Raw genomic sequence first — 26968 nt, forward strand, 5'->3', positions numbered from 1 at the left:
GACGCGCAGCCTCAGCGGCCATGGCTCAGGGGCCCAGCCGCTCCGCGGCATGTGGGATCTTCCCGGACCAGGGCACGAACCCATGTCCCCTGCATCGGCAGGCGGACTCTCAACCACTGCGCCACCAGGGAAGCCCTACATTTCAATTTTTAAAAATCAAATGAAGAACTTGAAAAGGCAGTTTTCCTATAGAACCTATATAGTATAGATATAGATTCCTACAGAATCCACAGCATAGATAATGCAAAGAGCCATCTCTTCTCTCTCCCATTTTTCCACCAGGGAGACAGTTTACTCAGAACTTGTCCAAAGCTTCCTCCAAAGGCTCTTGGCATTTTCAGTTTTAGGTGCTGCTGAAGAAAATGAAGGTGCATCTCAATATAGGGCTCAGTGACTGTCATCACCTAACAACTTCCTTTTAGGTGCCTACTTGATGCCAGGCTCTTTACGGAGAACTATATTTTTAGCTATATTCTGTGGATGAGGAAAGAGAGACTGTGTCATTCACCCAAAGACATAAATTCAGTAGGACCAGAGCCAGGATTTGGACCCAGAGCTTTGACTTCCAAGCCCGAATTATTTTCTACTCCTTACCCTCTCTGCTCAAACCTCAAGGTCAAGTTCAGCCAAATCTTACTAAGGGATTTACCCAGGAATCTATAATTTCACTTTGTTCAACCAGCACACATTGTGCACTTTCTAACCATCAGGCCCAGCACAGACCCACCTTACCTCCTCCTTCTGTTTCAAACTGAAATCCTGGTCCTTATCCCCTCCTGCCTTCCCAGATGAGCTCCTGTTGCAGTGGTTGTACCCCCAGAGCAATGGACCTACCATGGCCCCTTGATGCCTCTTAGCTTAAAAAAAAAAAAAACCTCCCAACTCTTGCCTGGACACCTGAGTTCTTTTGTGAAGCAGTGCTTCCTCAGATCCGGAACCATCTATAAGTTCCTATCTCCCTATGTCCAATGCCAGGGACATAAAAGGCACTCATAAATACTTGCTGCAAAATGGAAATGACACAGTTTTTACTTATGTGTTAGAATTCAATCTTGAACAAAACTTGCACAGCCCAGAGTTTGATAAATAGAAAAGAATTTCGGTCATACCTGTCTACCTAATCCACTTCCACCTTACTTGGGTCTTGTGAACTTGAATTGGATTGTTGGTTCATTTTTATATATACACATATACAAACACATACACGTTAATATATATTGACTACAAATACATACACATAGTCAGTAATAACAAAAATAGTACCTACTATTTATGGAACACCTGCTTTTCATCAGTAGCTTATTACTATTCACATTCAACAGAAGAGAAAACAGGCTCAGGGGTGTTCAGAGACCTCAAAACTAGTAAATGGGGAAGGCAGAACCGAAGCCGGGTTTTCCTGTTTCTACCACACCACACTTTGTTGATTTCTATCACTGCCACCAAGAGTATCAACAATCCCACTTACTTTAGCATCAATCTATTCCCTGCGCAAAATTTCATGGCATCAGTGAAGACAGAGATTAGAATGGACCCAGCTCTGATCATCCAGCTGTCACTTCACAGCTGTGTCTGGACTGATGCCCCATCACCCACATGGACTACGCACCCTGTGAAAAGGCATATTAAGACAGTTTGCTAAAAATCCTAGATGGAATACATGATGCAGCCTGTGGGGGTTGATTCAGAACCCCACATACAGCACAGATAAAGAGGCTAGAACTAGTACGTCTTACAGAGAATCTTCCACTCTGGGTGGAAGAATGGATTCCAGAGGCACCGAGAAATGTCAGAAAATATGAGGTGTTTTACAAAGTCAAATACAAAATCCAAACCTTAACTGTACACACTTGATTTAACTTTTCGGTTCAACCATGCCCTCAGAGAACATCAGGAGTTCGCTACTAACTTGGCTCTTGGCCTGGCTGCCTTTTTTGGGGTAAAATATGAACCTGCCCTGATCTGCTTTGGAAATATTTTATCACATACTTGAAAATATGTTAACAGGTGTCCAGAATAATCCAAATGTACAATTCAATTTGGGAACTGATTTGTGGTCCTCATTTAGGACTACTTCTGAAGGAGTAGGGAGAAAAAGTATTTACATGGGAAATACCATATGGCTTCTACTGGGACCTTTTATTAGCAACATTTAATTAGCATAGCATAGCATAGTGCCTGGTACATATTAAGTGCTCTATAAATATTTGTTGAACGAATGAATAATGAATGATAACGTAAGTCCGCAATTATTAGCAAGTCATCAAAAAGCCTATGTAAAGGATTTTTTTCACAAAATCTTGGTGATAGGTACAACTTATTCCATAATTCTTTAAAGGATATTACTAAGGAACACTTTAATGAGATGGCCTTGGATTTCAAGCGCAGGCTCTATCATTTCTTAGTTGTGTCATGGTGGGTAAGTCACTAAACCCCTCTGAGCTTCAATTTTCTAACCTATACAATGGAGCTAGTATTTACCTTACAGTTTGATTTTAAAGATTTGCAATCATGTTTATAAAGAGCTTGACTTGCACGCTGTACTCAATAGATGGTGATTATTATTATGAAAGGGAACACTGATTTTCATCAGCAGGTTAATCCTTTTGTCCCAGAAATGGGAAAGCTCTTCCAACACTGGCCAAGGTCAGGGCTGCCATCAGCCAAGGTAGGGAACATTCTCATTTTCACTTTCAAAATCAAGAGAATGGCACAGATCTAAGTAGAAAGGAACCAGCAGCACATGTTTTTAAATATTCATAAGGGCTGGAAATGTCTTACTCCTTTCGTTTTCTCTGCCATCTGCTTTTGTTTCTTTTCTTTTCATTCTTATGCCACAGCTGCAAATGAAAACAACCATACAATAACCCAAGTTAAATAAAAAAAAAATCAAAATAAAAACAATCTGATGGGTAAAAAGAGAAGATGAATTATAAAGTTTTCCCTTGAGTTCACAAGGCAGCAGAAGCAAGAAGAACGTTTGATGTGAGTTAGACCTTCTGGAAACCAAAATCCATGCCCCATGTTTATAATAACCATAGTAAGAGCAACCACCATTTATTAAATGGCCCCTATGTGCCACTTGATGATCAGTAACTCTAATGCCTAAAGCCACTCTTCAAAGTAGGTAAAGTGAACCCATTTCACAGAAAACGAAATGGCAGATCAGAGAGGTAAAACAGACTTTTAATGGTTACACAGCTAGTAAGAGATGAAACAGATTTGAACTTCGGTGTGTCTGAATACAAAGCCCAGGCACTTTCTTGACCACCCTCTCCAAAAATGGGAAGGAACATGAAAAAGAATTAATTTAGGAAATATTTAGGGCAGACTATTTGTATTTAATGGATTTATTCAGATAGTTAAAATTTGTGACTATAGCTCTAATTAAAGTTAACTTAAATAATTGGTTGTTGTATTTGTGAATGTGCAATTAGTCTTCCACATAATTGCAGGGTTTCAGCATCATACTTTCTATTTATTCACTGCATCCCAGAGCTTTGCTACACTGACTTCTGTTCTACCAAAGGCCACATTACAGCTCTCGGGGTCTCTGGGTCCACGACCTATGATACCAATAGTAGGGTCTAGGCTCAGCCCCATTTAGCATGTCTTTGTCCAAAAGTCAATGAACACCTCATCTTCAATTGCAATGTAAAAAGCTCTTACAACCTACACTGTTGTCCTGAAAACTCCTAGCAGCGTGTACCTGAAGAAAAACTGGCAGCAGTGGTCTTCATGTGTTAATTACACTTGCGAAGTCTATTATGCATAGAAAGGGCACCTGCTGGCAGTGAAAATGACTAGAATCTGCCCTTCCTGTGCAGTGAGTAAATTGAGAGTTCATTTCTACAGGAGATAATAGTTTTCAGATTCCATTTCGTGTATCCCCTGCATGGGGACGCACTTAACATTTAAATCATCTGCAGAGGAACAAACCTCCTTCAAATCTACATGTTTCAGGCTCCTAGCACATTATTTAAAATGCTAGTTATCCCTGCTGGCTCTTACCACCAAAGATTAAACTCAACGGTGATGAAAGTCACCGAGCACAACAGAATAAAGTTATTAGCATTGACTCAAATTTCATGACATTTGTAGTTTCTGACCAAAGCAGTGGTAGTAGGCTGAAGGTGATCAAATCAAGCCTTGAATAGAGGATGTTTTTTCTCTTGGGGTCTTTTATTTCATCATTCCTACATCTTGCAGTTAATAAACAGATACCAATCTCCACAGGCCTGTAATCATCCTTATGTCAGATGTCAAAAAGTCCTTTCATGAAAACAAGAGATGGGAGAGAGACTGCTATCACACAAACAGAAACTTCCAATATGGAGCCTAATCACAAAACCCACTCAGGCTCCAAAAATTACCAGCCTTAACTCTGAGTTTCTGGAGTGAAAGTTTGGGGTGACAAGGGCTTCACAGCCGTCCTTGCCAAGTCTCCCCTCCTCGGTTAGAGCTGTCAGCACCGTTGCTCTCGGTCAGGCTGGTGACAGTTCTTGAAAGGGTTAGAGTTTGAGAGGAAGTTGAAAAGAGGATCTTGGGTCAGCTTCCACGGGAAAGAGTGAAACAGCTAATAAATCCTCTAAGCAAACAAGAAAGGAGGGCTGCGACCTGAGATGGCAGCTGGAAAGAACAACTGGCCAGAATAAACACTGATTTTTTTCTTAAATGAAACTTTTCAATTATAAAAAAACTACACTTTTTCATTGTGTCGATAGAAATATTTGAAAGCATGGAAAATAAAGATCATGCGGAATTCCTCCCCTCCTCCCCAACACAAATCACTGTTAACATTCTGGTGTATTTCCTTTCAGATTTCTGCCTCTCTATATGTATGTATGTATGTATGTGTGTGTGTGTATCTAATTTTTGTGTCATATATACACATAATTTTTGTTTGTTTTTGTAAAACTGGAATCATACATATATAACATCTATTTTAGGGTAAGTTATTAAGCCTCTAGGGGCCTTGGTTTACTGACCTATGAAATGGAACTAATAATACCTGCCTTACAGGGTTGCTGGAAAAATTAAATGAGATCACAGATGTAAGGAGATGGTCCAACGAGTGGGGGCCAAAGGAGAGATTCAGCAGTGGCAACTACTGTTATCACTGATGTTACTGACAGAGCATTTTCTTCTCCATAGTTTTGGGGCTCTAAGCTGCTGGTTTTCAACTAGCTAACAATTTGGCAACTGAAACCTTCCAAATAATGGAAAGTGAAAGCTGTACCATTAGGGAGGCAGAGGGACTCCAATGACTTTCTCAGCTCCACCAATCCCTGCACACAAAAGCCCCTGGGTGTTCCTACCTGAAGCATCGAGACACACAGGTGAGTCTCTTCCAGGGAGAACTCTAAGGTTTCCCTGTAGAGCACATGTCTGGGGTGAGGTGTGTGGGGGACCCTGAGGCACATGTCTGTAGGGAAGGGACCTCTGTCTGTGTGTGTAAGTATGGGGCCATGTATTGCAGAGGGGGGGTGGTGCCTGTGAAGGGTGCTGTATGTCAGGGCTGGGGCACTGTGTCAGCAGATCCTCTGTGCTTAAGGGGACTGGGTGTCACTGTGTGAGTCTGTCTTAGGGGACATATGTCCCCTTTCCCACCTCTTCTTTCTATCTCCCTTCCACCTTCCCTGGGTATGCTTGTTCTTTCTCTCCCCTTGCCTCTTTCCTCCTCTCTGGCAGCTGTGTCTGCCTCTGCCCAGCCCCCCAATCTTTCATTCAAACAGAGAACTGGATAGAGAACACGGTCCTTTCCTTTGAGATACGTGACAGCAGAAAAAACCAATAGAGTTGGTTCAGAAGCTCAAAAGAAGCAACAAATCTATACAGAGAAATTGCCCTTTAATCTCATGAGAGGTAGGAGAAAGGCATGGATAAAGAGACCCACCTTGATGAGAAAGATACACACTAAAGAGAGAAATGAGCCAATTCACTTAGTGCTATGCACTAGAGAGGGCCGCTGATCTTCACTTCACGGCCCTGAGCTACAACTTTGCTGAACCCATGGCTTCTTGGGATGAGGATGAGCCCAACACATAACATGAGAAGGACTCCTGAATACCTTTAAATTCCCAGGATAATTTGGCTACCTGGGTGAACCTTTTCACTGAGAGGACTGCAAAACGGGCTGGAGATCCTGGCAAAAATTATGACTGACCTGGACTCAATCTCTCTGAACCAATGGTAAATGTCCTGAATCATCTGTTCTTATGTAACAGGGCTGTGACCCCTCAAATGGGGCCCTCTCTCCTGAAGCTCTCAATTTCTGGCAGACAGTGCACAGCCTTTTCTATACATGTGTATCGCTCCCTTATCAACTTCTGCTGACTTGAGCTGTATGGAGATAATGTCTTTAATCATAATACACTGGGGAAAGAAATTATTTATAAGGACATTAGATCACACAGTCTTTTTTGTTAATCTACTGGAGACAGAAAGTGATGAAGATGATGATTCTGCAGAAACATTTACTGAGCATCTACTACGAGCCAGCTTTTCTACATGGTATCCTTTCACGTTATTTCATATCATCTTCACATAATTATGTATAGAACAACTTTATTTTGCAGATGAGAAAACAAAGCTTTTAGCCAAGTGACTTGCCCAAGTGGTTAGCTGACTCTAAAGCAAGTCAGCCTCCCTCCCTCCCTCCTCCCCTCTCTCCTTCCACTAAAACACATTTCACTGAATAGTGAAATTCCCCTCAAAAGACTTCAGAGAGTTTTGAAGGCTGGTTTGTGCTCTCAAAGCACAGCTGAGGGCAAGTCTTACAAAACGTGCCACAGCACGGCTGAAACTTGAAGACCTCGGGGATCTCAATTGTTCTTGACACCAGTTTCCAATGTGTCTTAGGAAAAAAAAGAATCACACAACTCCTTGGTGCTTTGGTTTCCCTACACTGAGGAATGCAGAAGGTATTATCTATCCACTTGAACTCTTAAGAATGCCATGACATATATGAAAAGCTGTTTGGAAACAAAGAGGCCATGCAATCAGGTGATCTAAAATTCAGATCACTTTGAAGTTAGTATTTTTAATTTAGAGTCACCAACTGCCTTACAAGTTATAGACCTAACTTGCCTGGTCATTCTCTGGAGAAGGAAAAGCAGAGGACAGGGTAAGCAGTGGCCTTACCAGCAGTAGTCCAGCAGATGTGGAGGCAGGACGGGGATGTACACGTGCTGCCAGAACATGGGGTAGAGCATCGCAGCAGACCCATGGATGCAAGCAGTCAACTGCAACGGAAGCAAATTAGAGATTCAGAGCTAAACAATTAAAGTCAGGAGACACTGTCATTTGAGTTCAGCAATAAAACTAAATATATACTTATCAATATATTTAAAATTATAAGTTAACTCAATGACCCTAATTCAAATTTAATAAGAGCTTCCTTTTCCAAACAATGTATTTTTTTCATGATTATGAAGCTAATTCACAATGACGGTAGAAAAATCTAGAAAATGGAGAAAGGGATAAAAGGAAAGTCTTCACCATCTGAAAATAATTTAACATTTTGGGGTATTACATGCATATGGATTTTTCTAATAAACATCAGGATTACTGTAAAGACAGTGTTGATTTGCCCTTAAGTTAACATTATTTGCCAGCATTTTCCCCATATCTTTAAACATTCTTAGAAAACATGTTTTCATGCCACTCAATGAATTTCCCATACTATATTTAACCACTCTTCCATCATTAATTCATATAATCGGATCAGGTCAATAATTTTTATATATGGTTCCTAGATGCAGAATTTAAAGACAAAGGTTATAAATATTTTAAGGCACTTAATAAATATAATAATTGTATTAATATAATAAATAGAGAAGGATTGAGGCTCTTTCTACCCTCCCACCCATGTACTGGAATGCTGGCCTCCCTGTACCTCACTGTACCTATCTTCATTTTATTTTTATTTCTCTGATCATGACTGAAGCTGAACATCTTGTTATATGTTCTAAACTATATTTCTTAAGTAAATGGTCTGTTCATATTCTTAGTCCACTTTTTCTAATGAGAATTAGCATTTTTTAATTGATTTAAAAGCAAATACTGGATATGCAGAGCATAGTAATCCTTTGCAATGTTTTTGAAAATAATTTATCCTTATTTAATTTTCTTTGAATTTTTGGGTAAAGAGAAGGCTTAAATAATTACATGGGCAAATATTTTCCTTCATGATGGTTTCCACTGCTTTTATACTAAGAAAGTCCTCCAAATTTTTCCTCAGCATTTAACTCTTTAATCCAGCTGGAATTAATTTAGGTTTAAGGACTGAGGTGAGAATTTATTTTTTCCACTTAGTTAATCAAGTGCTCCAGCACTGTTTACTGACTAATCCTTCCACTCCCTCCTCTTCTGACTTGTCCCTATTTCATATTTCCTTTTTTTCTTAAGAGCTAGACACTTCATACAATCAGTATTTTATATAACAGAAAAATTAGGAAACAAAGATACAATGGAATAAAATTGCTACAAAATTCAATATGGTGAAAGAAGGAAAAAAACCAACACCTTTGGAGATAGGACTATGAAGTGACAAAAGTCAACAACAAATGTTTCTTTCTGCCTTTTTTCTTTAATGTTTCTTTGGTTTCTGGGAAGCCTGTTCCCCTGAGGACTTTGCTTCTTTTGGAAGCTGTTAACTGGCCTTTGCTGACAGAAGGACATTTACGTGGCAAAAGAGTGACGCGCCAAGGCCCAGTTAAAAGAATCCCAGAGGTTAGTGTAACATGAACAGCTTTAAACTGGATATTCTGCTGATGGTTCACAGTTGAGAGCTGTGTATTAAATCCAGGGCCTAAATTTCCCCCTCCTTTTCCCTCCAGACCCTGTTCTTTAAATCAGGTACATGCCATGAACAGGAGCTTATCCAACAAGCTCGCAAGAGCAGTTCCCAGTGACTCTGCCAAGGCTTGTAGGTTTAATACATTTTTTCTCAACCCATTTCGGTAGGTTACAACATAACGGAGGCTGTCTGTCATAGTATACATGACTATCTCTTTGGGCTTAGAAGAGATAAAAAAATCTTTGCTGGTATTGAGTGAATGGAAAATGAACCAACTTTACTCCAACTCCACCCTCAAGTCAGGCTGGAGGGTTACCCTGGCCTTTGGCCCCAGCTCTTCCTCCCCATCCATTAACCAACTGCCAAAGTACTCTTACTAAAGTGCAGGTCCAGTCATGTAACATCCTGCTCGGAAATGTACTTGGGGGCACACCTGGAACAGGCATGTCTTCATATCTTCACCAGTTCCCTGTCTACCTGTAAAGAAGCATCTCCAGCCACAATCTCTACTACTTCCTCCAAGTTTATCCTTGGAATAAATCATTTGCAGATTTAGGAGTAGTTATGTACTCCTTTTCCTCCCTTCTGTATTCCCACTGGCCCAGATCTGTGCCCCTAGCAAACTCCTCCTGCCCCGGGTCTCTGTGCACTACCTTCCTCTGCAAAGCCTTGCATGGCTCCACTGGGCATGTGCCCCCATTATTAATGGGACTATGACTGTATGTTTGTCCTCTCACTGTAAAGTACAGAAAGACCCTGTCTCTCTTTTGCTCAGTGGCACAATATATATATACATATGCATGTATGTATATGTGCTAGATAATGCAATGTTTCTTGAGTAAATAAAAAACAATTCACACTTAGAATATATTCACAATATAAAGATAGTCAGTGGCTTGGCTTTTCATAGTACTGGACCAACATTTTCAGTGAGTCTCACAGAGTAGGGTATATATATATATATATATATATATATATATATATATATATATATATATATATGACTCAAATTCCAAAATGATAACAGCAAGCTTAGAAATACAAATATGCCACTTCTGGAAAATCAAGTCAATGGATTCATCCATCCACTTATTCAATAATATGCCTACTCTGTAACTCTACAACACAATAACTAACTAAATAAAAGCACTTAAAAATCTATATGGTGCCATACAAATGTAAGGCATCGTCATCACATGTATTCATTGGTAATTCTCTTTGAAAAAGTCATTCAACAGAATGTTCCTGGTTGAGAGAGAACTTGAATATCTGCCTCTTTAGCTTAAATTGGTTTGAGTCAAAATACTATTTCAAGCGACACAGTGGCAGAGATCTTATCTTCAGACAATGTTCTTTTCATGTCTCCTTAGCCTCAACAAAAAACCCTAGCAAGCTAAATGACAAGGTTTTAAAATTACTTATCCCTCATAAAAATCAAACTTTTAAGATGACTGATCATCATTTCCATTGTGGGGTTTTCTGAGGGCCAAAGCTCTGCAATTGGAGTAAAATGCTTTTACCCATTTGATTAAGAAAACAAACAAGGAGTTGTTTGGCTCTTTTCCAAAATACTAAATAGCACAAACAATGTGCATCATTTCTTGGAAATAGTGGCTAAGTGGACCACAGAAAAGTGTTATGACATATCTATGCTTAATCAGAAATAACATACATCCCATAAATTATCATTAGCCACTTACTTAAAAAAAACACAACAAAACTCTAAAACCAACCCCATTAAGAAAAAAGAAGGATCCTAAAGGCCTATGCTCATTCCTTACAGAATACAAAATTTAAAAGTAATGAAAGTATACAATTTGGATTGTAGTCAACAAAGGAGTATTGTGAATATTTAATTGAAGTGCAAGTTGAGGAAAATGATCCTATCAAAATCTCACTCAGTGGGAGAATAGAAAGATAGTATGTGTAAAATTTGCCCAAAGTCATTAGTCACAATGAATATTCATCAGAAGCCAATTATCAATCCCATTTAATGACACCCCAAAAGATTTTGCCCTGAAGCAGCTGAATAGTCTAAGACTCCAGACAAAACTAGACAAATTACACAGCCAACAGCCAGTCTAGCCAGGACACAAATTGTAAAGTAAACCACTGGTGGGTTTTTGGACTCACTTTTCGCAAATTCTGTCCTCAATTAAAGGTACATAAGGTCAGTCTGATTTTGGAGCTTTCTATATGGCTCCATAGTTTCCTTTGAGGCAAAGGGAGAGAAAGGAGAAGGCAATGGAGGTAGGACATGAATGGAGAGCCATCAATGATAGGGTTTGAAAAATCACAAAGACACATTTTTTTTTCAGTTTGAGGTATTACTTAGGGATAATGCCCAGACTGTCACAATCTTAGATACCAATTCAGCTGATTCCTAAGAGTAACTCTGCAATTAACATGGGGGGGGGGGGGGGGGGGGAAGGAATTTCAACAGAGCATGTGCCACGCAGCATGCTGGGGGTTTAGGATCTTGCAAAGTACTATTTTAGAGTTAGGGGTGTGTGTGTGTGTGTGTGTGTGTGTGTGTGTGTGTGTGTGTGTGTGTGTGTGTGTGTGTGTGTGTGTGTGTGTGTGTGTGTGTGTGTGTGTGTGTGTGTGTGTGTGTGTGTGTGTGTGTGTGTGTGTGTGTGTGTGTGTGTGTGTGTGTGTGTGTGTGTGTGTGTGTGTGTGTGTGTGTGTGTGTCTCTCTCTGTGTGTGTAAGGAAACAGTTTCAGAGGTGAACTAACTTGCCCAAGGCCACACAGCTAGTAAGTGACAGAACTGGGACTCGTATCCAGGTCTATCAGACTATAATGGCCATCTCCACAATGCATAAGTTAACTATTGTGTTGAGTGCCTATGCTGTGCCAATACATTATGCCCAGGATTCTGAGCTAGGTGAAATATTGTCCCTGTTGGCATGGCCAAATTATGTAGAAAATTATCTAGAATTTGCCTTGCTGTTAGATGACCAAATATCTAAAGCAAAATGCCAATTAACAGAAAATAATCATTTTAAAAACACACACAGAGCTGATCACTTCCTGAGGATTAGTTACATTTAAGTAAGGTGGTATAGTATCTTTAATCCATAGGAAATTCTAGACAATGAGGTAACGAGTATTAAAAGGTTTAGATTCCAGTGTGGGCGCACCTACTGGAAAGTCTGGCTTTCTGTCACATACTTTCATGGAGCTTCCACAAAATCTCTTTTTTTTTTTTTGCTGTATGTGGGCCTCTCAATGTTGTGGCCTCTCCCGTTGCGGAGCACAGGCTCCGGACGCGCAGGCTCAGTGGCCATGGCTCATGGGCCCAGCCGCTCCGTGGCATGTGGGATCTTCCCGGACCGGGGCACGAACCCGTCTCCCCTGCTTCGGCAGGCGGACTCTCAACCACTGAGCCACCAGGGAAGCCCTAAATCTCTTTTTGATCTGAGCAGGTCACTTCCTCTCCTGGGTCTCAATATGGAAAACAAGAGGCTGGACTACACGATCCCTGTCCCCCCTTCCAGCTTTGACAACTTTGATCTAGAGCAATTGCCATCCTTTGACATACAGAATTCTCCTCCCCTGCCCCAGCTCCCTTCCTCAGCCATACTTGACTAAGCGTAAGTACAACAGACTCAGTCTCAAAGTTGGTCTTGCTTTCTCAACTCTGCAGTCACAGGGGCGCACCTGAAATTCATGTGCTATCCAGGAACCACCACTGTTCAGCCACCCCATCTCCATCACCTGACTGTGGAGAGCACAGCCTTCCTCCATGCTTGGTCCCTGACACTCTAAGGATCTCAGAGGTTGATAATCTCAGGAGACCAAGGGCATGAGACTAAAGATGTGAGCTCCACAAGGACAGAGACCACATTTGATTCTCTCCTTATCTCTAACTATGCTTGACACAGAGCAGGTGCTGAGTAAATGTTTGGGGAATGCTAGAATGTCTCCAGCCTAACATCATGAGGAATGGTAGACAAGATTATCAGACATTTAACAAATTGCAATTGCTTAACAGATCACAACTAGAAGCTGTAAATTCCGAAGAGGTATGAGATTCCAGGTTCCAAAAGTTGAAAGAGGAAGGAAAAAAAAAAATCAAAGGTCAGAGTCACTATTCACATCCAAGAACTCAGAATGTTAAAAGATTAAACTGACACCTGCTTCATCACAGGGTTAGAGCCATTTGGATTTCCCCTCTGAACATAAACATCAGGAAACTGATAAAACAAAGAATATAGAAAGAGTACGACATTATTAACCTTAAAGGGTCACTTTTCAATCTACCCATTTCAACAAAAAATAATCCTATGTAGAATAATTGTAGAAAACCGTATGTGTCTTAGAGAAGTCGTTAGCTTTCTCAATTTGAGAACTAGATTCTTCTATTTAATCATAAACCACCCTTGTAGTCATAAGGAAATAAATGGTGCCATGGTTCAGACAAGTGATTCAAACAGTGTTTTGATTTTTATTTCTTCGTACATGTAAAACCCACTATAAGATCAGCAAAAAGTTTTAAGTAAAACCTTCGGGGACTCTGAAAGTTAATGTACTCAACCCTTCGAAGAGTATGAGAAAAACCTTTAATTATAAATGGTTAAAATTGTGTTTACTATAGTTAGTGAGGGAAGAGTTGGCTTTTTAAGAAACTACCAAAGATGCTTTAGCAGAAAGAGAAATTAGAAAGCCTCAGAAATCAAAGGCCTTCAGCTCTTCTAGACAGATGCCGGACATGTGAGTAGAAAGAAGGAATGTCCTGCTTTTTTTAGAAGTTGAAATGTAATGCTTTCTGTATTTATTTTTTGTAGGGTGGGAAGGGCAATCTATCTTCAAGGAGTTTTTCATTCAGTTGGGTGGAACTCATCATACCTCTTGCTTCTCCACTATTCTCTGGGGAAAGGGAAGGAAAAAATTCCCACAAAAACCAACACAGCAACATGGAGTCAAGTCGAGTGCCCTACACTAAGAAAAAGGTCATCCAGGCAAGAAGGAAGCTTTTCCAGGCAATCACCTGCCTACTCAATCACTTCTCTTTCTGCCTTCTCTTCTTTTTTCTTAAAGCTACCTACTAACTAGAGTAATCAGAGTAAGTTATTAACAAGGGTAACAAGTTTCGTGCCAAGATCTGACACTTCAAAACATCAAAGCAAATACAACTGACAGAGAAAAGCCTTAGCTACCAAAGCAGAGGCAGATACTATGATATAGTAAACTACAGTGTAAATAAGCCTATAGCACCATACGTGAGGAAACTGCAGACTTTTTTTTTTAAGATGAAAAAGAAAAAGGTAAAATTACACTGGGATTGATAACAATTCATTTAAATACATGGACAGCTACTTCTCCATTCCGTGCCTATGACAGATACTCTGACTGTGGAGTGAGGACATGGCCTGCGGATCCCTCTGAAAGTGCAACCGTTGGCAGTGGATCCAAGTTGGCACTCAAGAAGAAATCTATTTTCATCCCCAAGTCTAGTATAAGTGGATATTTACATTTCTTTGAAAATATTTCTAAGATCATAATTTATGTTTAGCTAATTTATATATTGCTTTAATAAAGAATCTCATTTTTTAAAAGAAAGCAAGCATAACTGAACACAGAATCATGAGAACCTATCTGTCAGGCATCCACATGTGAAAAAGAAACTAAGAAACCTGCAGGTGGTAGGAGTTACTAGATTTGAAGGCATAGGGGAAAAAAAATTTCCCCTGCATAGTTTTGTCAGACAAATCCAACCTCAGAAAGTGACAGTAAATTCAGAAAGATTGAAGCTATAAACAGACACCACCATGACCACTTACTCAGCATTTACTATCTGCCAAGCACTGTTCTAAGTGCTTTACATGTACTATTTAACTCACCTCATCTTCACAGCAACCCTATAAGGTAGGTAGCATTATTGTTCCCATTTACAGATGAGGAAACTAAGATTCCTAGATGTTAAGGACTTTGTGTAAGGTCACAGTAGTGGCAGAAGTAGGCTCTAAACCTAGGGAGTCTAGCTCTGGAGTTCGTGCTCTTAGCTCATAGGAAACTGCCTCAGTGCTATGATCTGTATTAATCCGACAATTACTGAGTGTCCACTATGTGTACATGCCACGCCCTCAAGCAATTTAAAATAGAACAAAATGCGAATAATCAACTTCAACACAAATGCATTAGGAAGGAGGTGCTGTAACAGAGGTTCAAGTGTGCTAGTGTATAAAGAAGGAATCGTTAATTCTGCCTGGGGCAAGAATCAGGCCTGCTTCCCAGAGAGGGAGGCCGGAGAGCAGAACCTGGAAAGATGAAGACAGGAAGCGGCTAGTCTTCCTCCCTGGGAGGCTGGTCAGGTGGTAATGCTAGGTCAAGTGAACATAGCAGCTTCTTAGGCCACTCCAGCTCTACGTAGTGATGACTGGAGACTTGAAGAAGAAATGACAATTTAGTCAATGACTATGTGACTAGTGAGAAGTGGGTGGATATGGAAAATCTCATACGAGTTGCCATGACTATTCTCTGTTTTTTGGATTCATTCACCATCCACTCTCACCAGTTGTACTAATTAAATCTTCAGAGCTCTTCCAGGATCTCTATTGCCTTCTTTGCTTCTCAAAGTCAAATCAGACCTTACTGCCCTGAAAAGGTAGGATTCAGAGTCAACATTTACTAAATGAGCAGTATGTGCCAGCAATGGGCTACCTGCTTTCATATCTATGGCCACTGAATCCTTTCAACAACCCTGAGGGGGGTATTACGACTAACCTCTTTACAGAAGAGGACAGAGAGTCTCAGAAGGATTAAGTAAATTGCCCAAGGCCACATGGCTAGGGAGGATTAAGTTACACAGGTAGAAATTGAACAAAACCATCCTGACTTGAAGTCTGGTGCTCTCTCCTTCAGCCCTGCTGTCCTTTTTCTTGGGAAAATACAGCAGAAGCAGGGCTGTCTGAATCATCTAGCTGGGAGAACACATAGATATCGAGATAGCAGAAGAGAAAAAATGTGAACTTTCACAAGGTCTATACTAGCCCCTAACTACCTAGTCTAACCTCACATCACACGACACTTGCTCACCAGGGACCACACTTTCAGCTTGCAGAAGCCATAGGACATTCTGAGTTCTTATTCTCACTGACTCAGCACATAGTACGTGCTCCAATTTCTTTAACGAAATCCACACAGATGCCTGCCAATGTGAGTGCCATTTAGGGCTTTTGCAAGTATATTAAGATGTCAGTGACTTGAATATTACCTGTTAGTGTTTTTTAGTAAAGATCTGATTCATAAGAGTCATATAAAAAAGCTATCAGTCTTATAATCTAAAGAACGTACGATTTGTTTCACAAATTGACCACACTACTAAAATAATAAACAAGATACCCTGCCAATGTTCTCAATGCAATGGCTAAAAAGAAACATCACCTCTCTAGATCTATTTATACACATGTATCTAAAATTACACTGGTGGACTACATCAGCACCCAACATTACTGAGACCTTAAATAGGATATACTTAGCTCTGTCCTGTTCTAGACCTGCCAATGTCAAAATCAGAGGTCTCTCAAAGAGAAATATGGAAACAAAGAATTTTTTAGTGCTAATCTGTACTCACAAATATTTTCTAAACAAACTTAATCAGCCTCTATTACACAGTCTCAAAATGAAAGGAACTCTAATGATGCAAAATAATCAAAGAATAAATACTGTCTTAGAGAACTGTCTATTCACTGGTTCTGAATCTGCTTGTGTATCAATCATTTGGGGAACCTTAAAAAAATAGACATCCCACGGTCCCATGTTAGATCTTTTGAATCAGAATGTCTGGAGGTGGTGCCCAAGAACTTGAATTTTTAACAAATTCTCTGAGTGATTTCTAACACAACTAGTCCATGGATCAGAATTTGGGAATCACTAACAATCTGAATCCTCTGGCTAGTCCAAAACATGTGCTCAATGTGTTGAAGCAAGAGGCAGGAGAGGAAGGTAAGAACTAGTAGGGAGACCATGGCTGGTTGATGTCACAACAATTTTTAAAGTATTGCAAATTAAACTGTTGTTACTCTCTATATTACATAGTTTATATAGTCTCCATAACATCAAGGTTCTTCATTCTAGTTATAGTTCAACATGAACAAGAGAAAACGAACTCACACATAATTACATGGAGAACACAGTTCAAAAAGCAGTTAATTGTATTTACATTTAAAAACCAGAGAAAAACCACATAAATAAAACATACCAATCTTTACTCCTATTTCCTGCCAATGGAAGTTCCTTTCATCTATTTCTAAGTTTTTAATATTCTCTGAGCCACAATAAAATTTTATGTGATGGAGATTAGACAGGCTATGCTATTTGAAAGTTTGGCTGCAGAGTCTGTGTTTCATGCCACTTCATTACATTTTGTTAAGGATTTCCCTCTTCACCAAAAGGGATTAGTTTTCTTCTCACTTCTTTGAATACTCTTCTTAGGTTGTTAGTGTGAACTAGGTTAATCTCTCTCTTTTTTAACATATAAAAGATGAACAGAAAAAATGTTCGATTTATTTTATTTTTTAAATGGAACACTAAATTTAGTCTTAGAATTCTCTGTTTGGTAAGTTTCCAGTTACAAGGTCTTGGCTTCCCTTGAGCACAGTTTGAAACAAAATAATGCAGTTTGTTCCTACGGCTGGAACATGCAGAGTGGAGTGCGCAGGCAAAGAGGCCCTGGCTCTAGTCCAGTATTTCAAACCTTCTTAAACTGCCACTCTCATCTAGGCTTCAAGGGCTGCAGATAAGCAAACAGGATTAGTTACTTCTAGCCCAGAAGAGCTAGGAAAGCCTTACACACATCATTTAGATACCCAACCCACTACACAGGCTGGGGTAGTCACGGCCAGGTGGAGTTCATCAGGAAAGAAGTAAAGATGAAGCTAAATCTGAAAAACTCCCTAGTCCACAAATTGGCCCTTCTTAGGTCACAAGACCAGGTGGTGATAAGATAGTGGATGCTGTCAGTGGAAGTGGATGGGACAGGACTGGAGCAAGGCTGGGAAGTTACCCATCCCTTCACGCCAACACTGAAGTGTCTACTAAGGGTCAGACCTGAGGGTGTGGAGGGTGGGGCGGGTGGGGGAGAGACAAGTATCACCCACCACTCTCCAGGCCACCAATGTCCAAGACCTGCGCAAAGCCCACATTCTCTCGGACTAACAGGAAGACACTGACAGGGAGAAGATATTAGGTTTTTTTTTTTTTTTTCCTTCTCTATATGACGTACTATCAGAAAAGTAGTAATTATTTTCACAGTTATGGGTACCACACAAATAATTAGGTGTGGAGGCTCAATTAATTAGGTAACGGTCTTGCCACTAAACTGTGCTTCCTTCCTAAGAACTTGTTTTAAAAAGCACCTGCTGAATAAAACAAATACACGTTCCTTTGTAAAGTAAATATGCTTTTGTCATCATTTAACTGGACATTCTTAGTCTTCACAACTTCTTGCAGCACCCCTATGTCATAGAGGGAGCGATTAGGGCCAAGACACACAGGGGCTGAAAGGAACTGCAGTACACAAAACCTGAAGCCACAGTGAGCTGGGGGAGACATGCCCCAGGGACGCGCCAACGCTGGACTCACAGCAGAGGAGCGGCACAGGTGGGGCTGGGAGAGTCTAACAACACGCAGACAGAGTGGACTGAATCTGAATGGTGCTCATGGAAACGGGGCTTTGGCCAATAGGGTCAGTATGCCAGTTAGAGATTCACATATTGGCCTTCTGCTTCCCTGGTGCCAGGCACACAGAAAATGCTCACTAAATCTAAAGTGAAAAGCTTAGGTGTGCATTCCAAGGCAATATCCAGACTGAAATTCTTTCTGTGATTTCAGATCCATGGTCAACAGAATCATACCAAAAATATTTCTCTGGGTACAAGTGTCAAAGGGAACTCATGACAAACGAGCTACCAGCAGGGCAGTATGAGATAGTAAGAAGGGGGTTGGCTTGGAGCCAAGAGAAGGGGGTTTTAATCCCATCTCCGCTGCTCACTTACACAAGGCACTTCAACTTTCCAACTGCCAATATTCTCATCTGAAAAAGGAAAATAAAACCAACTAGTTCTTAGGGTTCCTGCAAGAACAAATGGGGGAAAAAAAAAGATTAGCACAGTAACTGGCACATAGTAGGTGGCTCAAAAAGGTTAAGTTAAGAGAATTTTTAAAGAGTGTGGGGGATAATTGGGGACCTGCCATATAAAATATAGAGCAAATCTAAAGAAGGGTGTCCTACATGCTTAATCTACGGATGCTGTCAATACGCTTTTGGTAGTCTTGGAGCTATGTACAGGCTACATAAGAAGCTTCCCTAAATACTACACAATCAGGATATACCTTTTACCCAAACCAGCCTTACCAGCTCCACCAGCCACATCATCCACCAGCTTTGACTCAGAGTATCTTTTTGGCTGTTTATGAGAACTTTCAGATTCCCTCAAGTGTGACAGATACTCTTAACAATGTGTCTCTGGTTCTTGTGACAGTTCCCACACAAGGATTCTGATGTTCGTTTAAGAGGTGGCACCTGATAAACATAACCTGGTCTACACAGCAAGCACTCTGAAGGGGCTAAGAGTCATTTGTACGTGTAATTATTGCTTGCTTCTCCCTTTCCTGAAGCCGAAGGCTCCCTTCCCCTGACACTGCATCATAATGACCCACCTGCATATCTGTCTCTTCTATGACTAGGACGTGACCTTGGGCAAGTTAACCCATCTCTCTGAGTGGATGGGCCAGTCTGTAAAATGGGATAATATTGCTCTTCTAGGACTTCTGTTGCAATTAGATGATATTATCGCTATAAAGGTCTTATTTTAGACCTACTTGCTATCCAGAAGAGTTATCAAAAAAGCAATATGAGTTAAACTCAGATATGAAAATCTGTAAGAAAAATAGGGCCTTTGTGTTAGAAGAAATCTCACTGAAGTATTTACATTAGAGAACAAGATGTAGTTAAGCCTTCCCTATTTATCATTTATAAAGGAAAACGATCAATATACATTAACTGCACAAAAAGAACAAAAACTTAACATTTTTCTTATACAGAATATGACAACATTATTGACCGAGAAAGCCTGAAATGAATATTACCTGACTCTGGACTAAATATGGCTGGGTTTGTCTCTATTGACGCACAGTCATTTTTATGGAAGACGGCACTCTGGGGTGTTCAACAGCTTTTATCTTTCAGATTCTTGATGGCTCTGAGAAGCATTAAGCCTACATCTTATCAAACAAAATTGAGAAAAATCTGGTTTGTCAAGGTATGACAGGCCACATCTGGATCTGTCAAGAGAGGGTCATCAGAAACTTCAGGCTAAAGTAGCCTTTGCATTCTCCTTCATCGAGAAGATAATAAAAAGCCACTATTAAGGAAGTAAAAGACAACAATTAGAAAACTTTTTAATTCTGAAATTGAAGGGGTCCAGAGGCTTGGATAAAACTGATGTCTGAAAAAAAACAAAAAAAACACAACAACAACAACAAAAAAACCCTGATGTCTGCTCAGCTACTTATCCCCAGAGAAACTGCACATAACTGGTCAGGATGCTAATGATCCCATGTGAGGTACAAGGAGACCCCTCCCCTTCCCTAAAGAGATTTCTACCATCAATTAGTAAAACTCAGAACTCAGTTAAGAGTCAACTGCTTGTTAAAAAAATTTTTTTTGAGTCAAAGTAATGTGTTTATAGTTTGAAAAACAAAACAAAAACTGCTAAAGGCTTATACTACTGGCAAATAGCAGTCCATCTCATGATTTCTTGATTTAAAATTTTAAACATCAGGGCTTTCCTGGTGGCACAGTGGTTAAGAATCTGCCTGCCAATGCAGGGGACACGGGTTCGGGCCCTGGTCCGGGAATATCCCACATGCCGCAGAGCAACTAAGCCTGTGTGCCACGACTACTGAAGCCCGCGCACCTAGAGCCTGTGCTCCGCAACAAGAGAAGCCACGGCAATGAGAAGTCCGCGCACTGCAACAAAGAATAGCCCCCGCCTGCCGCCACTAGACAAAGCCGCGGACAGCAATTAAGACCCAATGCAGCCAAAAATAAATAAATTTATTACGAAAAATTTTTTACACATTAACATTTGAATTCCCATTACAGATGTTAATAATTTATCAAAAACATACATATACACCTTATGCCAGACTCTGTTCTAAGAGTTTTGCAAGTATTAATATCAACTCGCTTTATTTGACATGAGGTCACTGGTGACTGAACAAAAGCCGTTTCAGTGGAGGTGGGGGCTAAATCCTAACACAAGACAGAGGAAAGAATGAGAGGAGAGGAATTAGACAGGAAACAGAAATATCTCTCGAGGAATTTTGTTCTAAAAGGAAGAAAACAAATGGGATAAAAGGAATGTGGTTAAGGATGTTTTGTTTTGAAGTTTGGGAGACCCTATACCGTGTTAGCAAGTGCCTAAGAATGTACCAGTAGAGAAGAAAAAAATAATGATGCAGGAGAGAGGAGCTCAGTGCTGGAGGAATTTCCGTAAGGTAACAGGAAGGACGCTGAAGTGTTACTTTCTCTATGAGGCACTCCTTGGCCATCTATCTAAACGGTAATCCCTGCCACCTCACCAGTCCCTATCCACTCTCCTCCTCTGCTTTACTGTACTCCTTGTACTTAGAACTAGCTCCTGTACCATATATTTAATTCACCTCAGTTATTGAAGATCTACCCTACTAGAATGTAAGCTTCATATGAGGACAGGGATTTTTGCCTATTTTGTTCACTGTTGTATCACCAGTACCTATGAAAGTGCCACAAAAAATATTTGTTGAATGAAGTCAGGTGGACAAGCGGAGTGGCTGGCCTAGAAAGGATGGACAGTACATCCACAATAGAGAAGGTGAGTGGAGGACTAGTGACGACAGGAGGCTGACAGGTGTGGTAGGGGCTGGTGCCACTCTCTCCTGAGCACTTCCATTAGATAAGGACAGAATTTCAGGTTAGAAATAATTTTCCCTTAGAAGTTTAGACACTGCTTCACTATCTTCTGGTTTCTACAATTGCCATTACAAAATCTTGTGCAAGTTTGATTCTTAACCTTTGTACAAGAACTATTTTGTCTCTATCCCTGTATTGTAAAATTTCATGATAAAAGGGCTTGGTTGGGCTTCCCTGGTGGTGCAGTGGTTGAGCGTCCGCCTGCCGATGTAGGGGACACGGGTTCGTGCCCCGGTCCGGGAAGATCCTACATGCCGCGGAGCGGCTAGGCCCGTGAGCCATGGTCGCTGAGCCTGCGCGTCCGGAGCCTGTGCTCCGCAACGGGAGAGGCCACAACAGTGATAGGCCCGCGTACCGCAAAAAAAAAAAAGGGCTTGGTATCTTGTTTTTTAACTTTTCAAGAATTCTAAAAACTATATACATATGAAAGTATGTAGATCATATAAGTGACATTTAAAGGAGAAAAACTTAACATGCCAAAACCCAGCACCTAGTTCAGGGATGGTCAACTACAGCCCGAAGGCTAAGTCTGGTGTGCCTCCTATTTTTGTAAATAAAGCTTCTTGGAACACAGTCACACTCACTAGTTTACTGATTGTAAATTACAAGGTCAGAGTCCAGTAGTTGCAATAATGACTACAAGGTCAGAGTCCAGTAGTTGCAATATTGCACCCTTTACAGAAAGGTTTGCTGATCCCTAACCTAGCTCAAGACAGAAAATAATACTTCTGATGTCCCACATATGCCTCTTCCCAACTATACTCCTTTCACTCCCTTTGAGGAAACTACTACCTAAATTTTCTGTTAATCATTTCCCCCCTCCGTAGTTTGTATGTATCCCTAAATAATATACCATTTAGTTTTTCTTACTTGAATTTTATATTAATGAAATCATACTGTATATTCTTCTGTAGCTTGTTTCTTTTACTCAGAATTCTGTATTAGAGACCCCACCATGCTGATAGTGTAGTTCATCTTCACTTACACAGTGTTCTACTGTATGACTATGCATCAATTTATGAGTTCTCTGTTGATGGTCATGTGGGCTCTTTCCAGGTTTAAAAAACAAAACCCAAAACACTGCTGCTATGAACATGCTTGCACATGTATCCCACTATACATGACCAAAAAGAGTGTGTAGGTATGTGTATGTATACACACACACACACACACACACACACACACACACACACACACACACAATTCCACCCAGGAGTGGAACTGCTAAGTGTTGGGCATATGCAAATAGTTCTATGCCACATACTCTTCAAAGAGTAGTACATGAAATTCTCCAATACATCTGCAATATAACACTTGGCTTTATCAGACATCTAATTTTTGCAAACCTAGTGTTTTAATTACTGTAGTTTTAATTTGCTTTTCCGTGGTTACTGATGTGGTTGAGCATCTTTCCATATATTTATTAGCCATTTAGGTTTCTTCTGTGAAATGCCTATTTGTGCTTTTTGCCAATGTTTCTATTGATAGATTTGTCTTCTGCTTTTTTTTTTTTTACTGTAGTAGTTCTTTATATATTTCAGATATTAATCCTCTGTCAGTTTTATATATAGCAAATACCTCATCTCAGCCTGTGCCTTGTCTTTCCATTCTCTGAATGGTTTTTTTTTTTTTAAGATGTTGGGGGTAGGAGTTTACTAATTAATTAATTTATTTTTGCTGTGTTGGGTCTTCATTTCTGTGCCTTTCTCTAGTTGTGGCAAGTGGGGGCCACTCTTCATCGTGGTGCACGGGCCTCTCACTATCGCGGTCTCTCGTCGCGGAGCACAGGCTCCAGACGCACAGGCTCAGTAGTTGTGGCTCTGTTGCTAGTTGGGGGCCTAGTTGCTCCGCGGCATATGGGATCCTCCCAGACTAGGGCTCGAACCCGTGTCCCCTGCATTAGCAGGCAGATTCTCAACAACTGCGCCACCAGGGAAGCCCCTGAATGGTATTTTTTAATGAACAAAATTCACAATTTTAATCTTTTCCTTTATATGATGCATATTTTGCATTATTTAACTGAATCCATTTCTACTCCAAGATCACAGAGATTTATTCTCCTATTTTGTCTTCTAAAGTTTAAAAATTTTGCCTTTGACACTTAAGTCCTTGATCCATTTGGAATTCAGTTTTGCAAGTTGTGTAAGATATAAATTATCTCCCTTTTCTTCCCCATGTGGATTATCAATTATTGAAAAGTCCATCCGTTCCCCCAGATTTTACAATGCCACCTCTGTTGTATATGAAGAACCCCCACACATGGTCCGTTTTTGCAATCTCTATTCCGTTCCATCAGTCTATTTGTGTATCCCTATGCCGTTACTAGCATCTTAGTTACTAGAGGTCTATAAGAAGTCTTGATGTCTGGTAAAGCAAGCTTCATCACCCATTCTTTTTCTTCAAGTATATCTTGGCTCTCCCTTTGGCTTTCCATATTAATTTTAGAATCAGGTTGCCAAGTACTATGTAAAATCCTACTGGGATTTTGAATGGAATTATATGTAATCTATAATATACATCATTTATACCTTTAACATAATGAGTCTTCCTATTCATGAACATGGTCATGCTTTTTCTCTATTGAACATTTGAATCTTCCCTTTCAATATGTTAATGTGGTGAGCTATAGTAACAGATTTTCTAGTATTATCAGCCTTACATTTCTGGAATAAAGTCAACTCAGTTATTATGAATTATATTTTTTATTTGCTACTGTTTTGTTTAAGATTTTTACAGCTATGTTACTGAGTGAGATTGGCTGATAACTTTTCTTTCTTGTAGTGTCTCTTCGTGTAGTTGAATGTCAAAATTATACAAGTGTCACAAGAAAAGCTCAGGGGGTGTTCCTTCTTTTTTCTAGACTCTTAAGGAGTTTGTCTAAGATTGAAATTACCTGCTCCTTGAGATATTTGATAAAACATACCTGTAAAACCATCCAGGCTGAGTGTTTTGGAAAAAAAAATTATATATCGATTCAATTTCTATAAATTAAATGACCTATTCAATTTTTATATTTCTTCTTAATTCAATTTTGGTAAATTATATTTTTCTGTTCATTTCACCTTAGTTTTTGAATGTTGGCATAACATTGATAACAGCATTTTCTTAATATCTAAGATTTCTGCTGCATCTGCTCTTTGTGCTTGTTGATTTACTCCTTTATTTCATTTTCGTTTTGGGAAGGAGCAGAAATAACTGTGTGTGTTTAATCCCCTACATTTATCTAAACAAAATCACGGAGAAGATACATTCTTCCTTATCTATCACATGGAAAAATAACAGAACCTACTACAAACTGTTGTAGTGACAATTAAATGAGTTAATAGATGAAGAGGGCTTAGCACAGTGCCTGGCACATATTAAAGGCTCAAAAACACCATGGGAATTCAATTCCACTGTTATGATGTCCTACTTTTGTTCTACTTAAGTTTAATTCTTCAAAGCAACAGTAACTGGTTAGGGACTAGACTCTTTCAAACGTACTCTTAATCTATCCAGCCTCATAAAGAGGCAACGATAAATCTGGTTGACAATATTCTCATTCTGAACCTCAGTCTGGGTGTTCAGGCCCTGAGATTACCAACTACACTTACGAGTTTAAAACCAAACGCAAAACAAAGCAAGAGGTCTATTATGGGCTGTTTTTCCCTTGAGGGCAAGGGCCATGCTTTTATCACCTAGTATGCATTGTAAGCCTAGCACCTAGCAGGCAATTAAAAAATTGTGCATTCTTGGGCTTCCCTGGTGGCGCAGTGGTTGAGAGTCCGCCTGCCGATGCAGGGGACACGGGTTCGTGCCCCGGTCCGGGAAGATCCCACATGCCGCGGAGCGGCAGGGCCCGTGAGCCATGGCCGCTGAGCCTGCGCATCCGGAGCCTGTGCTCCGCAATGGGAGAGGCCGCAACAGTGAGAGGCCCGCATACCACAAACATAAAAAAAAAAAATTAAAAAAAAAAAATTGTGCATTCTTGACAAGCAAACAATACCGAAAAAATAATAAAATTACAATGAAAACCATAAAGAAAACTCTAATGGTCTCACTAAGTTTGCATTATTAGGTGCCTTGAATTCATAGGTAAACACATCGGTAAATCATAGGCCTATGATTCTATCCATAGGAACTTCAATAGGGAAATTCCCACCATAAGAAGGTCTTTCTACCCTCTCAAACAGTCAACTTCTCCTAGTCAATATCTTTATGTAAGTTTTACCTCAAAAAGAAAAAAAGATACTGTAAACAGATATTGAACTTTAGTTAATAACAAACATACGCAATTATTGAGGGGAAGCATAGTGATGTCTGTGATTTACTTTGAAATGCATCAAAAAATAAAATGGCTTGATGGATGGTATGAGGGATGGATAGATGGATAAAGATGTGCCAAAGCAAGCACAGAAATATGTTAATGGCAGAATCTAGATGGAATTACGTGGATGTTCACTGCAAACTGATTTCAGTTTTCTGTGTTTGAGAATTTTCATAATAGATACTGGGAAAAATATAAACTCCTATACTTAGCAAGTTAAAAAAACTAACATAAAAAGAATAAGAAAAGTATTTATATTATATAGTAAAAGTTTTTACAATATAAAAAGAGCTCATCCCAATTTATTTTTTTTAAATCAAGAGCCCTATAAGATAAATGAGAAAAGACATTAACAAAATGCAAATTGGGGGGGGGAAACGCATGGAAAATGTTGTTACCTTTAACCAAAGAAATTAAAAATAAAGCAAACCTGCAATACCATTTTATGCCTATTTTATTAGGTAAATTAAAGCACATGTCCACGAGCACACACACAATTCTGGCAAGGCTGCAGTGCAAATGGTACACTCATGCACAGCTGGCAGCATCCACTATAAAAAAGCACAGCCTGTTTGGGAAGCAATTTGGCACCCATAAGTCATAGCACTTATTCAGTCCTTTGACCCAGTGGTCCCAATGCTTAGAATACAAACTGTATCAGTCAAATGCAGCCGAAAGATGTTCACTGCAGTGTTAGCTACTAAAGGATTAAACTACGAACTACCTAAATGGCCATGAAGAGAAAAAAGATTTAGCAAGCGATGACACATCAGTATAATGGAATATGATACAGACATATAACAAATGACAATAATGGAAGAATGTGGAAATATGTAAAGTGTTCATAACACACGATCAAATGGGAAACTATTTATAATTGATTGTGAAACTACAAGAATAA

At 39.9% G+C, this 26968-nt stretch overlaps 1 protein-coding gene across 10 annotated transcripts in view; it reads right to left on the reverse strand.

Moving 5' to 3' along the window:
* Positions 1-26968, reverse strand: part of DENND1A (DENN domain containing 1A) — a 540810-nt gene that overhangs the window by 215819 nt on the left and 298023 nt on the right. For all 10 annotated transcript variants that reach the window (XM_073806587.1, XM_073806589.1, XM_073806585.1 and 7 more), the window contains one exon: positions 7144-7244. In XM_073806587.1, coding sequence (XP_073662688.1) covers positions 7144-7244 — 101 coding nt within the window. The remainder of the gene's footprint in view (positions 1-7143; positions 7245-26968) is intronic.

The sequence above is a fragment of the Tursiops truncatus genome, chromosome 6 (genome assembly GCF_011762595.2).
Source record: "Tursiops truncatus isolate mTurTru1 chromosome 6, mTurTru1.mat.Y, whole genome shotgun sequence".
NCBI lineage: Eukaryota > Metazoa > Chordata > Mammalia > Artiodactyla > Delphinidae > Tursiops > Tursiops truncatus.